Raw genomic sequence first — 15,986 nt, forward strand, 5'->3', positions numbered from 1 at the left:
CAGGTGATCCAGAAATGCTTTACGAATCAGTTCACTCAAAAATTTTCTTGCTGCCGGAAGATTTTCATTTATATCCAGCTCACGATTATAAAGGTATGACATGTTTTTTGAGAAAAAAAGCAAAAATGTTTGAGTGTTTAAGTATAAAACATTCTGTAGTAAACCAATAGAGCACTAATCATTTTTTCTTGAATTCGACAAATTTCTTTCGTTTTTGAACGAAGCTCATTGTAGGGCTTTTACCAACTCTAAAGAAAAACAAATATGATGTAATCTTTCTTTGTTGACCAATGAGAACTTGTTATTTCGCATCAGGACATCACGTGACCACTGTTGCCGAAGAAAAATCTTTGAATCCTCGATTAACCAAAACGAAAGAAGAATTTGTTCAACTTATGAAAAACCTTGGTCTCGCCTACCCGAAAAATATAGGTATGAAAAAATGTTGAAACCTTCTGAATGAGAATTGTTCAAAACAAATTTTGCTTCTGATATGTCTAACCCATTTGTTAGATAAGGGAGTTAATTTAAACTAAAAAATGCTTTTTTGGACCTACCCTAATGGAGGTCCTTTAATTTAACCAATGTCTGTTCGTTCTTCTGTTTTTTATGAGCTCTTCCCTCGAGATTCGTTCATTAGTTTTTTCTGATTTGATGCAAAATGGAATTGCCCAAAATGTGACGGAGCCAAAAACATTTTCTCGTCTCATTAATTGAATCTTTATTCATAAAAATCACTATTTTTAAGCATTCATCTATGTTCTTAGCCAAATTACTCAATTTTTTGATGAGATAGATATTCTTTTCCTTCCAATCCCATCCCATAGTACCGCCCAATGGGCACGGGGGACAATCAGTGATGAAAATAAACGACGAATTTTAGTAAATGGTAACTATTTGTGTTCCGAATGATTGTTTTAATGGTCACTCTCACATACATCTTAATTATATATGTGTTAAATGGATAATCAGGTAGGTCCATAAAAGTATCACTTGTCGATCTTTTGATCAATCTACGGTTGTTGTATTATATCGTTAACAATTATATTCTTCAAATTTCTTTTTTCTAGATGAAGCTGTTCCTTGGAATATGAAATGCGGACCAAGTCAGTTAGGTCAATTACGTATGGATGGTGGTGAATAAATTATGCAAAGAATTAGTTATGCCGAATTGAATAATTATCAATGATTGCATGGATTCGAGAAGTCAGTAGCGTTTCTCATGGGTGTAGGAAAATTAGTGTGGGAGAGCAGATTTTTATGACAAAGTAATTATCTATTCATAACATGTTAACTTCATAACAAAACCTTTCCCTCCTAGAGAAATTGTCCAACACCCCTGAGAATGCTACTGGGAACTCCCTTCTTAGAAGGGCCATTAAACGGGTAGCGTTTGCCTGAAAAATTATTTTGTTTTTAATGCAAAGAGTAAAATGAATTTTGATCATCTAAATTTGAGTCTTTTTCAACAAGAAACTTTAATTATTACACCCCTGTGTCACAAACCCACTGCGACCCCAGACTCACTGCCGTCGCCGGTGGGAAAATAACCTGGAATTTCATCCCCACTGGAAAAATGACTTTGATTTCATTCCCATTCGAGTTTCAATCTTTAAAAAATACACTCCAAATCCATCCATACGGAATTTTTAACCTTGGAACAATAGCATTTCTATTCCCATCAGGATTTCAATAGGAATTTTTATTCCCACTACTGAGAAAAAAGTTCCAGTGGGGCCTTGAGACAGGAGTGTATTATTGGAAAAAAAGTTTTTCGGTTCATTCAAAATATGATGAGGCTCTTTCAATCTCGTCATTGAGCACTATGTTGAATATTAAATCAGTTATACAATAAATTTCTGGACAGATTCTGATTACTTCGCGCATGACACGTATTTACTGTGAAGGCCATCATTAAAAGAGAATCTGCTCAGGCTCACTGACCATTTTACTAATCTATTAAATCCAGATTTTGAATGAACATTAAATGAGCTTTTACGCGTGTTAATTGGATTGGATAAAGCAAAAAAAGACTTAGTTATTTAGTTACTTATTGAAGCTGAAAAAGGAGAGTGAAGTAAAATGTAATTTATTTCAAAAGTAGTGACAGTTCCTTGATTATTTTCAAATGATTTCATTCAAAATTTAGTTGGCTGAACACCCAGATCAGATAATCACATTCACTACATCTCTCTAAATGACAAAACGCGTGATGTGGGCAGGATTTATGATCTCTTATGAGATTAGAGAGAGACACATCTTTTTGTTAGAAACTTTTTTTGAGACTGAGGCTGTTTTTATGTTTTCAGCACTTTGAGCGTCAAAGTTTTCTTGCTCTGTTATTAATTTCAAAGTGAACTCTTTCAGGGCTTTTTTATCGTTATTCATATTTTGAGAATTAGCCCTTGATTTGCTAAAGATTGTTTTAATTAATTGGATTTTTTTAGCCTTCTTTTCTCATAAGACTGTTCTTATAAAAGTAAAAGAGTGTATGCATGTTTATGATGATAATAATACATTGTGCGAAACACACAAAATATTTGTTCATTTGGGACTAGCTGGAAATTTTACAAACTCTTACTTGATTTGGTTGGTCGTTAAGATGTAATAAAAGAATCTTGTTACTTTTTCTAAAGAACGCGTCCTCTCTATCACTTTACAGTAAATGACCAATTAGTGAAATATCTTGTAAAAACTCCGAGGATTCTCGTTCATTTATGATGCTAGCGATTTTGTAACCTACACGTGTTTTTTATAATACATTTTTTATAAGAACGTACTAAATATAAAAATATGATAAAAACTGGCCCTTTCTGAAAAAAGTTAAGTATATCCGTGAGAAAATGGAAACACCATTCTTATAAAAAAATGTGTGTACCATTCACAAAAAAATGTAGCAACGTCCCTTGGTAAAATGAAATGGAGTTAGGTTGAATTTGAATTCTAACCTAAAAATAACGTAATAATATTTTAGGATGATCTTCTCCCAAAAGTTAAGAATATCCGTGAGGAAATGGAAAACACCATTCTTATAAAAGGCGTTTTTGAGATGTGGAAAGGCTGTGAACCAATAGTATTTACGGTGATGCTTAGACCATAGCCAGTGGATTGCTAAAGTTTCAAAATAAAGAAAAAATTCAAAATGCCGCAACAAGCATTGACCATTGACTTTAGTCAATTTGAGGGTGCTGATTTGGAGATTAAATGTTACTCTTGTCTCCCGAATAGACGTCCCCCCGCTAATTGTTAAGAGAAAAAAATCCCCCCCCCCCGCTCTTATTAAATTCGAATAATTCAATATTTTAAAATTTTCCTTTTTGTTAGTATTGGTTCTTATTTTACGTGTTCATTTGTGAAAGTATCTTTTTTGTTGTTGAAATTGATATCAGTAAAAAAAATTATGTCTTCAATTACCCCCTACCTCTTATTTCATCCTCTCCGCTTATTATAACTTAGAAAATTTTCCTATCCCCCCACTGCAAAAAATCATTTCTTAAAGAAAGTCACACATCTTATAGCAAGAAAGTTAAACTCCTAATAAGGAATTAAGTCTTAATACAAGAAAACGCCATTTCAATGTTTTTCATTTTCTTAGAATTTTCAAAAGTCGAAATACTGAATTCTTCGCTCAAGAAAAATAATCTTACTGTAAAGATTTTGTTAAGAAAATTACAATATTAATTTTCTTAAATTTTCTTTTCTTGGAAATTGACGAAAAGATAGTACCAAAATGCTATGAGAAGATTATAGGTTTGTTGAGTGTAAAATTTTAATTTTCAAAAAAGCACGTGGTGCGAGAAGACGTGTCTTCAAAAACTTAAAAGATAAGTATTTTTCTTTCATTGTTACTTTATCGTTTACTTATTGCTTTTTTGCCTGTAAAGCTATAACATACCACAGTTATAAGCTGATACATGTAAAGCAAATCTTTAAGCAAATTTTATTGAAGGAAATGGAAAGGAATAAGTAAGACAGCGTATTCAGGAAAATTCATGGATGTGGTCTACTCTCAAGTACTTTAAACGGTGCTGTTTGTAGTACCAGCCATAACGATTTTCGCTTAGCTGTATGAAGGTAAAAATGGGAAAGAATGAGTCAGCGTATTCAGGAAAATTCATGGATGTTGGTCTACTCTCAAGTACTTTAACCAGTGCTGTTTGTGTAGTACCGGCCATAACGATTTTCGCGTAGCTGTATGAAGGTAAAAATGGGAAAGAATGAGACAGCGTATTCAGGAAAATTCATGGATGTGGTCTACTCTCAAGTACTTTAAACGGTGCTGTTTTTAGTACCAGCCATAACGATTTTCGCTTAGCTGTATGAAGGTAAAAATGGGAAAGAATGAGTCAGCGTATTCAGGAAAATTCATGGATGTGGTCTACTCTCAAGTACTTTAACCAGTGCTGTTTGTAGTACCAGCCATAACGATTTTCGCTTAGCTGTATGAAGGTAAAAATGGGAAAGAATGAGACAGCGTATTCAGGAAAATTCATGGATGTGGTCTACTCTCAAGTACTTTAACCAGTGCTGTTTGTAGTACCGGCCATAACGATTTTCGCGTAGCTGTATGAAGGTAAAAATGGGAAAGAATGAGACAGCGTATTCAGGAAAATTCATGGATGTGGTCTACACTCAAGTACTTTAAACGGTGCTGTTTTTAGTACCAGCCATAACGATTTTCGCTTAGCTGTATGAAGGTAAAAATGGGAAAGAATGAGTCAGCGTATTCAGGAAAATTCATGGATGTGGTCTACTCTCAAGTACTTTAACCAGTGCTGTTTGTAGTACCAGCCATAACGATTTTCGCTTAGCTGTTTGAAGGTAAAAATGGGAAAGAACGAGTCAGCGTATTCAGGAAAATTCATGGATGTGGTCTACTCTCAAGTACTTTAACCAGTGCTGTTTGTAGTACCAGCCATAACGATTTTCGCTTAGCTGTATGAAGGTAAAAATGGGAAAGAATGAGTCAGCGTATTCAGGAAAATTCTTGGATGTGGTCTACTCTCAAGTACTTTAACCAGTGCTGTTTGTAGTACCAGCCATAACGATTTTCGCTTAGCTGTATGAAGGTAAAAATGGGAAAGAATGAGACAGCGTATTCAGGAAAATTCATGGATGTGGTCTACTCTCAAGTACTTTAAACGGTGCTGTTTTTAGTACCAGCCATAACGATTTTCGCTTAGCTGTATGAAGGTAAAAATGGGAAAGAACGAGTCAGTGGTATTTAGTAAAATTCATGGATGTGGTCTACTTTCAAGTGCTTTAACCAGTGCTGTTATTAGTACCAGCCAAAAATATTTTATAAGCTCAGCTGTATGATAGTGTGAAAAGTGAGTGACTATCCATGAAAATCTATTTATGTTGTGTATAAAATTCCAGGTCTTCCAGCTACTTTATCTGGTGCTCTAACAATTTATAAAAATATTTCTTATAGAGTAATATTTTCCTTTTTCTTATAAATAGTAGCGTATTCTATTACCGATAATTTATGTGAACTTTTTCTTGATTTAAGAAAATTAAAGAAGATATTTTCTCATCACAAGAAAATATTTATTTATAAAGTTAAGTACGGTGGCTTGTTAGGGCCATGTACAAAATATATTAGTTAGCTAATTAAATGGGCTCAAAACGCAATATTTTAATGACTTAGCGTACTAACTCGACTTAGCGTACTAACTCGACTTAGCGTACTAACTCGACTTAGCGTGCTAACTCCACTTAGCGTACTAACTCCACTTAGCGTACTAACTCCACTTAGCGTGCTAACTCGACTTAGCGTGCTAACTCGACTTGATTATGAGGGTCTTCAGATAATGTGTATGTAAAATAGAGGTCACCAAATGACGTATATATATCACAAGTCTGATTTATTCAGGTGTTATTCTGGTTATCAGGTTATTGGTTATATACAAGGAAAGCAAGCACATATATAATGGATGTCGACATAGATTCGTCATCTGGTGAAGATTCTGGGCTTGAGGAAAATCTAATTCTTACAGACAGTAAGTAAGCAATATATATTTTATCATTATTGTGATGGAATCCAGTCTTAAAAATGGCAAAAATGGCCCTTAGGCTCAGGCAATTTCTATATATAAAATAATCAAACAAGTTTGAAATGAAATCAATCAAATCAATTATACATTGTGATTGAATTTGATTGAGTCAAAAAACTCAGATTGAATTTAAAGACCTTTCCGATAATGCGGCAGAACGCGGCAGACATCTTTATTTTAATGCAATGCAATTAGGTTTAACTCGCAGAGTATACACAGGAAAAAGTCATTAGTTCAGTATAATTTACATTTGGCGGGAATTTGATTTGGCTGATGGCGGCAAAAATTAAATTTAGCTGGAACTTAATTTGGCAGATTTTTTTACTCAGTATCGGCCACATAAATTTGGAAGCCAAAGTAATCGTTTCAAAAGAATCAAAATTGCAAGTGTTTCCATCTCCAGATAGCGTAGTTTTGATACTGACCTTTTTTCAATCAGATTAGTATTAAGCATGCCTAGGATTGAAGTCAGAAATTTCTAGAGGAAGGCTTAACCTTTAGAATCCGCAATTATAAAAAACTGGGCCTAATCCAAATCAAGTCAAGTTTTCTGACTATGTAAAAATTCCTTAAAACATAACTTAAAGATCTAGATTTAAATACTTCTAAAATAAACATCTCATAAAATTTGTAAATATATTATATAAATAACATCCAGAAATATATCAAGATATTTATCTTTTAAAATAAATAAAACTATATGGAAAACAATAAATCTCTCTGAAAACATCCCTTCTCCAGACCAGAACTTTTGTAGAATGAAATTATCAAGAATAACAGAACTAATAAAATCTAACAAAAAGAAACATACGCAACCAATTAACAAAATTTGTGTCAAAACCACTTCATATAAGACTGCTCATCTTGAAATTGACAAGAAAAAGAACATGTAATCTCAATATACGTGAAAAATTCAAAGAAATTCAGGAATTGTTATAAATTTATTCTTTTTTCATTTCAAAGTCAAACAGTTTTCTAGCCAGTGGAAAAATTGGGGCAGTCTAAGAAGGGTGAAAAATATATCAAAATACATACACTTTTAAAAAAGAAAAACAACTACGATATTTTTCAAACATAAAATATCTGGAAAAAATAAAAAACAAGTCTTCCCTTACTTTGTTCAACATCGGAAGGTTCAAATAAAAATTCGTTCTAAAGAGTATAAAAATAAATAACAACAATGAGCTTCATTACATCTAGGCATTTATGTTTTCTGTGGATGTTGTTTTTTAATCTTTCATAAACAAAAGAGAAAGAAATACCCAAAAACACAGACATTTTGAACTTATTTTTAAAACTGTTTGCACAATTAATCAATTATGAGGTAAAATCAAAATGCAAAAAAAGGTTTAAAAAATTTTTGTCAAATAACAAGCTTGTCCAAAGTGACCTATGAAATTAGGAACCTGGACAAAAATCAGATTAAAATATTTTGAAAGCCTGATGTTTAAACGTTGCTGATCCTTTCTTTTGTGGTTTGGTTGCACAGCATTAACTTGGAAACTTGGAAAAACACTCAAAAATATGAACAGGTGACATGTTAAAAATGGTTACCTTTCAAAAAATAATTTAAAAAATAAACAAAAGACGCTATGACCAACAAAATGTGAATGTAAAGTTAAGCCCTGAAAGGCGTGGAAAATCTGTCAAATGTTACTCGAAATAGTCACCCATTTTGTATTCTGGTTGGTACAAATGACGAATAACATTGTTTTGAAATGCTAAATAGGTCGAAAAGTTTTTAGGTATATAAATCTTTTTGAAACATGTGAATGATGTTGGCCTTGACACGAATTCGCTCATGGATTTGCATGACACTGTCATTTTAGCACCCGGCAAAAGGTAAGATGAAGATGTGGTAAACTGCAATAATTTTATCAACAGTGGTTGGTCTGCCTCATCTATGAGCCTTTTAAAGTACTCAAAGGCTCTTTCTTCTGCATCATCCTTTGGATCAGGAAACGAAATGGCTTGCATCACAGTGTTTGGGGTAGGTAAAGCATTGCCATACATGGCTTCAATACAATTCTCTGGTAGGTCAGAAAAAAAATTTTTGAAACCTTTCACAATGTGTAACATTGCAAAGGCTGGTTTGTTGATAACATGCATCTTAGCAGACTTCAAAATAAGTTCTTCAATGTTTTCTACTGTTGGTAGTCTTCGGATACCATAAACAGAAAGTGACTCGATGGCAGCAGCTTTATCAAAGAAAGCTCCACTGTATGCATTGGACAGAAAGGTTGCGTCTTTTTTGGAAACACTCAATAAGAAGGATTCCATTAATAGCTGATTCTTTACAGGTTTGCCAAGTGCATGAGTGAGTGAAGCTCTAGCAATTTGAAATGGAAATACCCCAAAATTCAAAAAGAAATGAAAAATTATCGACCCAATATGTTCATAATCATCTTCTGTTACATCAGCCATCATAACTGGAAGATATTGTTCTCTCCCATCAAAGTTTTTAAGCAATAGCTCATTGATGAAGATATCAAATGCTTCACGACCTACACCGTCCCCCTTAGCATCCTCACCATCAAAAGAAACCTCAAATCTATAGTCGAAGACTTCTTTATCACTAAAGAAGTTCACGATATCTTCGAACACGAAGTTCCTTCTAACAATAAGTTTCCTAGGAATGGGAACAAGGTGATCAGCTAGCATTTCACGTCTCACTTCGATCTTCTTAATACTAGATGTCCATGAGGTCAACTCATGCTCAGCAACTTCTTCATTGGTTTCAATCATACGAAGTAGCGTCCCTTTACAAATATCAATTGATTCTGCTTTTGGAAGCGGTGAATTCAACTGCATAGGTAAACTAAGATAAAAGTTAACATAGTCTAAAGAGCCTATCCAATCATAAACATGTCTTAATTGACAATTTAAAGGAAATTTTCGTTGAATTTTCCCAAGTACAATGTGCATCACAGAAACCATAATGAAATCTTCTGAGTCTTCTGGTTCGAGTAGAAGATTTTGTTGCAGAGCTTCTCTTTCTTTTTCTTTCTTTCGCAATGATTCGATTGAGGTTCTGAGAGACTCTGTTTCACTCTGCATTTTCTCCTTGATTGCATTCTAAAATGAAAAAAGGCAAAAGTTTACTATCAATAAGATTTGAGATTTGTCTCATGAATAACTATAGTGGATGGGCCAACTGGGGGACAGGGTAATTGGCAGACACATGTCTTTAAACATCGAGAAAAATAAAAATACAAACATTAGAGAAAAATCCATCTGACTTATAATCCAACTTTTATTCTGTCATGGGGCCGTTCAAAAAGTACGTTCGTCCATTTTCACCTATTTTAGACCCCCTCCCCCCTCTGTTCGTCGGCGTTTGTTTCAAAGTACCCCCCCTCAGTAAGTTCGTTTTTAATCTTAGATTTCTGATCCCCCTCCAATTTGAAGGTTTAATTTTACACTTATTAAAATGATAATGAATTTTGAGTTTATAAAATTGTCTTGAAGATAATTGTTGGAAAATTAAACAATATGACTTCAAAGAGTTTTTTGTTACATTTGATAATAGATAAGAGAACGCCCATTATAACAATTATGGTCTAGTCAGCTCTGTGATTTATATAAAAAATGCAATCAGTAAAGAAAAGAAAGAATTGTTTACGATAAAATTAAGATTGAAGCTAGACCCCCTCACCTCTTCAAAAGCGTACATACACTTGACGAACTTGACCCCCCTCCCCCTGTTCGTTTTTGTTTGCTTTCTGGCTGACCCCCTCCCCCCTCAGCAACGAACGTACTTCTTGAATGGCCCCATCTGTGCAAAGATTGCCTTTATTTTAACAACCTGTCAAACTACGCTTGTGGGTGAAAAGATGTCAATTTACGTCCAAAGTAGTTTCAGAAAAAATGTAAAGAAGGAGCTTGATTGAAAATTGTACTCTTGGATACCAAATACACAGGGGGTGTGGAAAAAAATTCATTTTTAAGGTAGGTAAGACAACAGGTGAGAAAATGAATGTCAAATATTAAAAAAAGGCATTTTGACACTGCTTATCCTTAGAGCAGAACAACTTTTTTTTTACAGTTTTGGAAAACTTACCATTTCTTTCAGTTGGTCCTGCTTCAGACTATCAAGATATTCCAAGTCTTGTTGCAATCGAATTTCTGATGACCCTCCAGGAATTGATGCTGGTGGCTGTTGCGGTTGTGACGATGATGGACAATTAAGATTGTTTAACAATGATGGAGGGTGTGGGTGGTGTTGCTTCTTTCAGTTGTGTTTTTTGAATCCTTTGATCTTTTGGCTTTTTCTTTGGAATTTCGAAATCAGATCCTGATGAGTCACTGTCATCAACTTTATTCTTTCTATTATTGTGATATTTTCTGAGTATAAATTGTTGAGAAGAGAGTTTCTTTGTTTTCAGTACAAATACTGGTTTTGGCCAAGATTTCATTTTCAAAAAATTTTCCACTGTGAATTTAACAGAATTCTCAGTGTCAATTGGATCTTTAATTTCGTTTAGTTGTTGGTCGGCAACAGACCATTCGAAATAGTCGAGATGCTCATCTTTGGAATTAACTCCCCCGGGGAAGAAAAAGTTTTTCAATTTTGTAGTTATCTCTTGGAGATCTTCACTGAGTGGGATGGATTTACTATGTACACCACCACCTGTCTCACTACGAACCATGCAGTATCTATCCTTCTTAGGATCGTAGTTGTACCATTTGAAGGAGGATGGGGCAGATTTATGCTTGACATTTTTTGAAGATCGATCTCTTCGGACATTTTTCACCAAATTGGTGAGAATCTCTTTTCTGTCATGTTCATTTTGCTTTTGACAAAACTTCCTATGCAATAAATAATAATCTCCCAACGGCAAATACATGTTTAAGAAATCTTCTTTTGTAAAGTGGTGAATGTTGTCAAGCGTGACCTAAGAGAAAACAAAAAGATAAAAAACAATTACCTTAAGTAGATTAATTTTGGCGTGGACAGGCGTGGATTAAATTTGGCGAATTTGGCGAATTTTGCAAAAATTTGCCAAATCAAATCCTCGCCAAAATTTTAAAAATCGGTCATTCACCAAATTAAACCCAAGCTAAATCTATCAAAATCTCCCATTCGCCAAATTAAATCCACGCAAACATTTTTTTTAAAAACAACGTTTTTTTGAGACTTTATTTACCCGATCTCGTGTTGTGTATATAAATTTTATCTAAACTAATTTTACTTCCATTTAGCAGGATCTTACGTATGTAAGTACATTTTAGTAACCTATTTTTACCTTTATTTAGCCATCTTATGTTATGTATATACATTTTTTTCTGTTCTGATACTATAACACATTATAACGCATGAATAAAAAAAATGTTTTTGTGCCTTTCGCCAAATTTAACCAAATCTCACATTAGCCAAATTAAATCCCGCAAAATTTTACAAAATTCATCATTCGCCAAATTAAATCCTCACCAAAAATCGCATTTTGCCCAATTGCCAAAGTAAATCCACGCCAAAATTAATCCACTTATTAAGGTACAGATCTTGTGCGCTTATTGTCAATAACAATTTCTCAGCAAATCTTTCACTTTGCAACCACAGGTTATATTTTTAAAAATCTATGCAATACTAGGTGTCTTTTTGTCAAAAGTGGACAGAAATATTGGACATCACACTATTGTGTGGAAAAATCAAATATAACAAAGAAACCTCAGAAATAGGAATTCCTAAAATCCACAAATAAAATTAATCTACCTTGGCACACTTGAATTTCTCGATCACAACTTCCCCCACTTTTGCTTCTTCAAGAAATTGAATGATCTAAAATATATAAAAACGCAAACATTTTTCAGGTTTACGAGCTTCAGTTTGAGAAATTGAAGCCAACTATTAAGTTGAATTATTCAGCCCCAACACTAAGTGATGAGATTTTAGCTCCCCTAAAGTGCATAGGTCCCCCCCAACAAGGGGTACGTACTTCCAGCCCCCTCCTTTTTTGGTAAAATTTAGGCTGTAACCCCCCCGACCAAAAGGGGTGCTGACGCTAGCAGTTTTGTCTAACAACGGTAATTGATCGATTGATATCAATTAGCTAAGCGTGGTTTCCACCAGTGTGATAGAGCTATTGTTGCAATAAATTTTTTTGTAATTAGAAAATATGGTGATAAGATTGATTGTTTCCACCAGTGTGATATCTCCACAAAGATTTGATGTTACAGATTTGAAAACAAATTAAACAAAAGATTTTTCTCGGAATGAATAGAGAGAAATTAGCAGCTTCCTTAATTTAATTTCTACTGATATCACACAGTCCTATTGCACACTGCAATATCGTCAACGGGACAGTCTGATAAAACATGGGCCAGCAATTCGGCCATCATTTTACCGAAACATCCAAAGTCATTCAATTAACATAGTCGCAAATCTCACAGAAAACAAGGTAGATGCTGAATGGACCTACCTGATGATGAAAGACATTGATGGAAAAGATCCTGAAAAACGAGCGAATGAACGAACAAAAGAACAAACGAAAGAACGAGTAAACGAATGAAAGAGCGAGCGAAAGAATAGAGCAAAAATTCATGAATGAAACATGAGTAACACTCGAGAAATTGAAGAAAATCTTTTTTTGGGCACGACAATCGGCTCACTTATGAAAGTAACCCCAATTGACGGTAGGACCTCCAGGTAGTTCCAACAAACTTGTTGTCAAGAGAGACTTAGCAGTAAGTGAAAATACAGACCAGAAAGTCAACCATCCCATGATATGACCACTCATCTCAAGTTCGAGCCGATGACAGTTAGTTCAGTCAGATCAAAAGCTATCAAACAAGTGTCTCTAAAAAAATATAAACAAACGTTCACACGGAAAAAAAAGATAAATGATGGAGAGAAGCTACTGTGGATTCATTAAATGTAAACAAACCATATTCCAGAGGCTGTGTATTAAAACTGCAAAGAGTCCAACAAATAACAAGACTTTTCAATTCCCTTATGACTTTGTTGACAGCGCGAGTGAGAAAATGAAAGTAAGTACAACGGAGCCTGGGGAGGAATAATTCAAATGCGCTAGGCTTTATTTACACTATCAACACCCTTTTCTTCGCCCTTTCACCACCTCACCACCCCAACGTCCCGTGCTGCCACGCCCCATTTTCATTAAAACTAATCTTGCTCCACAATCTTGTCAATTTTACAGCTCAGTGTAAACTAGCCTTTAGGAATTAGAATTTTTAATGAATTGCCGCAATTTTGTGCTTTATTCCGTGGGGAGAGAAAAGTTGATGGAAGGATGTTTATTACTGTTTCCATATTTGAACATGCTCCTTCGTTGGTTGAAATCTTCTTATTTACATTTCCTTCATTTTTGGAAGAAGTCCCTGGTTGGGGATTTTGAAATTTGGCACACTCGTTGTACATACCTTCATCCATCATCAGTCAAAAAATAAAGATTCCCAACCAGGGACTTCGATCGCTAGATCAATTAAAGTGATTTTACCCCCTGGATTACACTGGATTACTCGATGATTCAACAAAATAATTAATATACGCACTGTAAAAGAATTACTTATCGAGACACAAAATCCCTGATTGCATAATTTTTTAGAGACACTTGTTTGATAGCTTTTGATCTGACTGTAGTTGATGTAAACCACGCTCTATTGATTTTAATGGCCCGTTCCAGTTATAGTCCGTTACCCCCCTAGTGGACGACACGCAATTTCCGAAACAAAAGCAACAAAAAAATTACTGGAATTTCTGATACCTAATTTGAATTCTTTAGCAGAATTCTGACACAGTTAAGATAAAGGTCAACAAAATTCCGATACCAACAGCAAGATCAATTTAAAAATTTTGATACCAACGACAACACTGGCCAATAAAATGTGATTTCTGTTACTATGTTTTCCAGGCGATATCAATCGAAGATTTCGATTATCCAATTAATCGAAGTCAATCAAAGTCAATCAAAGTTAATTGAACGATTAAAATTCAATTATTGAATCTAATCGAATACTAATAGAATATTTACATTTTTTCACTGTTAATTCGATTATATTCGATTAGTTTACAGTTCGATTAAATTCGATTGTATTCCTTTAGCTTCGATTATGCTCGATAATACTTACAAATATGTAAATAGCCTGTAGAAAAGTGCCGTAGCGCGAATGAAGGCTTCAAAAATTCATCTGTCATAGTGCGAGTTATAACCTCACTATAATATAGTTATGAATATCAAGAATTGAGGATTGAAAGTAATCTTATACTAATCGAAAAAGTGATCGAATAGTAATCGAAGGGAGTCGAAGGGGCCATCCATATCGTATGTACGCAAAAATTTTCCAAAAATTTGATACCCCCTCCCCCTTGTATACGCAGAGAACAATAGAAATGATGTCATTCAAACAATAGATGTACGCTTTTGCTAAACCCCCTCTCCCCCTTCAGCTGCACTGCGTACATACTACCGTAAGATGTTCTAATACTGACTCCCCTGCTCTAAAATCGAATGCTAGAAAAATGATTATTTTTTTTGCGAAAAACTTGAATTTCATGTCATAAACTGAATTATTCAAAATAAAAACAATTTTTAAATAGTTTTTGCAAGAAATTTTAATTGCAAAAAAAGTTGTCTGTTTTTTACGACAATGTCGGAATTAGAACCTGGGGGTTGGTATTAGAGCATCTTACGGTATATGGATGGTCCCGAACGGTAATCGAAGGTGATCCATTTGTAATTGCATTGAATTTCTATTTCTTTATAACTTTGATTAATCATCGATTATATTTGATAATCGAATTTTAATCGTTCAATTATTTTCGATTAATTTCGATTAGCAGTCATATTAACTTCTATAAAATAGCTCCTCACTCGATGAAGGCAAAAGCCTAACTGAATACCTAGTAATCTAAGGCTCTATGATTGAAAATCAATCATGTCATTATACATTAACTACCTGGTTGGGGAAAACAATTTTCAAATTGTCAACCCTTTCAGTTCTGTTCAGTTCAGTCCCACGCACCCGCAGGGCGGGTACCCTAGTAAGTCTTTTGTGTATATCCATTATATAAATTATCCATTATATAAATTATTTCATGAAAAATAAAAAATTCCCCACAAACCAGGTAGTTAATGAGATAAAATTGATTTTTAATCACTTTAAATCTGCTGTAACCTAGCCTGGTTGTAAGAACTTTTAAAAAATAACTTAAGACAGAGTAGCAGAAGGAAAAAGTACAAGTATCTACCTCATTGTTATTGATTCCCTCCATAGCTGATAGCTGCTGACTGGCTGGTTCCAGATGGAATGGAATCTCCTGATCTCAGCACACCATCTCAGTTCAGCGGATTGTTTTCAAATATTATTTTGTGAAATGAGCCAATCAAACTCGGCAGTTTGAGAGTATTACGTCATGGTAAACATTTCAGTGGATGTGTTTATAACCTCGTGTATTTTCCCGCCAAAATCGAGTTTAGTACGCTAAGTCAAGTTAGCGCGCTAAATGGAGTTAGCACACTAAGTGGAGTTAGCACACTAAGTGGAGTTAGTACGCTAAGTGGAGTTAGTACGCTAAGTCGAGTTAGCACGCTAAGTCGAGTTAGTACGCTAAGTCGAGTTAGTACGCTAAGTCATTAAAATATTGCGTTTTGAGTCATTTAGTTAGCTAATTATATCTGTTTTGTACATGGCCCTAACAAACCACCGTAGTTAAGTAAAAAATAATTGACATAAGAAAAATTTTCTTAATGGTATAAGAAAAATTATCTTAAAAGAATGTTAAGAAAATTTTTCTTACCTATCGGAATAGAAAATATTTCTCATCTTAAGTAAGTTTTTACTTAATTCGTTATTTTTTTTCTTCTAACAAGAAATGATTTTTTGCAGTGCTGCTTATTCGGACGCCCCCCCCCATCTATTCAGGAGACAGGAGTACCAAGCTTGATAACCCGCAGTTTTGGCGTAATTTGC

General features: G+C 34.3%; 1 protein-coding gene and 1 long non-coding RNA gene across 2 annotated transcripts; one reads left to right on the forward strand and one right to left on the reverse strand.

Annotated features, from left to right (window-relative positions):
• LOC136810595 (uncharacterized) lies at positions 1-1,201 on the forward strand. The gene is made up of 3 exons (XM_067067154.1): positions 1-93; positions 316-432; positions 1,071-1,201. Exons 1-3 carry the CDS (start codon positions 15-17, stop codon positions 1,142-1,144), a joined length of 270 nt encoding a protein of 89 aa, XP_066923255.1. The 5' UTR covers positions 1-14; the 3' UTR covers positions 1,145-1,201.
• A 9,670-nt stretch (positions 1,202-10,871) lies between these two features.
• Positions 10,872-15,330, reverse strand: LOC136810594 (uncharacterized). The gene is made up of 3 exons (XR_010847133.1): positions 15,265-15,330; positions 11,770-11,835; positions 10,872-10,951 (listed from the first exon to the last, which is right to left on the reverse strand). It is a non-coding gene; the product is annotated as an uncharacterized lncRNA (long non-coding RNA).
• Positions 15,331-15,986: the final 656 nt, after the last annotated feature.

The sequence above is a fragment of the Clytia hemisphaerica genome, unplaced genomic scaffold, assembly GCF_902728285.1.
Source record: "Clytia hemisphaerica strain Z4C2 unplaced genomic scaffold, Clytia hemisphaerica genome assembly, whole genome shotgun sequence".
NCBI classification, from domain to species: Eukaryota; Metazoa; Cnidaria; class Hydrozoa; order Leptothecata; family Clytiidae; genus Clytia; species Clytia hemisphaerica.